The sequence below is a fragment of the Cucurbita pepo genome, unplaced genomic scaffold (assembly GCF_002806865.2).
Source record: "Cucurbita pepo subsp. pepo cultivar mu-cu-16 unplaced genomic scaffold, ASM280686v2 Cp4.1_scaffold004202, whole genome shotgun sequence".
Classification (NCBI taxonomy): domain Eukaryota; kingdom Viridiplantae; phylum Streptophyta; class Magnoliopsida; order Cucurbitales; family Cucurbitaceae; genus Cucurbita; species Cucurbita pepo.
In genome coordinates this window covers 1-864 of record NW_019650189.1, presented here as the reverse complement: position 1 = coordinate 864, position 864 = coordinate 1, and the positions used below count along the sequence as shown (strand labels likewise).

At 44.3% G+C, this 864-nt stretch overlaps 1 protein-coding gene across 1 annotated transcript; it reads left to right on the top strand.

Annotated features, from left to right (window-relative positions):
* Window positions 1-57: 57 nt before the first annotated feature.
* Window positions 58-847, top strand: LOC111787023 (probable inactive purple acid phosphatase 16; the record flags this gene model as incomplete). The annotated part of the gene is made up of 2 exons (XM_023667197.1): window positions 58-378; window positions 623-847. Coding segments are annotated over exons 1-2 (469 nt in total), but the record flags the coding sequence as incomplete, so codon positions are not given.
* Between the last annotated feature and the right edge of the window lie 17 nt (window positions 848-864).

The window sequence follows — 864 nt, the reverse complement described above, 5'->3', positions numbered from 1 at the left end:
ATATATATATATATATATAGCAACAATCTGAGAGGGACCCCTTTTGTCGTCGTTGCTCAAACGGCAAGTTCTCTTGAAACCTTACCTTACAATATAAAGCTCTGAGGAAGGAAGGTCTGTTGAGGAGTAACACGATGACGCAGACGCCCTTCATCGGGAAACTCGCAATATTCTTATCCTTCTTCGCCTGCGTCAGCTGCCTGACCTCCGCCACGGCCCCCGGCACCGTTCTCCGCTTCCGCTCAGGCTCCCCCACCTTCAAGATCGTCCTCTTTGCAGACCTGCATTTTGGGGAGGATGCCTGGACTGATTGGGGCCCTCTTCAAGACGCCAATTCCTCTCGAGTCATGTCCACTGTCCTCGACCTTGAGAATCCAGGTTCATTGCATTCCTTATCTTAAACTCGATTGAAACATTCCTGAGATTTAAGACGAAAATATTTGTTGCTAACAATAAAACTCGATTAAGACATTCCTAACATTCATCTCATTGCATTCCTTATCCGAAAATATTTGTTCTAAGATATATGTTTAGCTTTAAGACGAAATAGAGAAGATTTGACTAGTTGTATCGATGCATTTGGATTTTAGAAAGCAAGTAATAAGGGATATTGTGATCATAGATTTGGTAGTATACCTTGGAGATGTGATTACGGCAAACAACATTCCAACAGCCAATGCAAGTTTGTATTGGGATCAGGCGATCTCTCCAACAAAAGCCAGGGGTATTCCATGGGCCAGTGTGTTTGGAAATCACGACGACGCACCATTTTCGTGGCCGATCGACTGGTTTTCTGCTACCGGAATTCCTCCACACCGTTGCCGGGACGATGCTACCTCGTGTTCAGGTGAATATATATATATA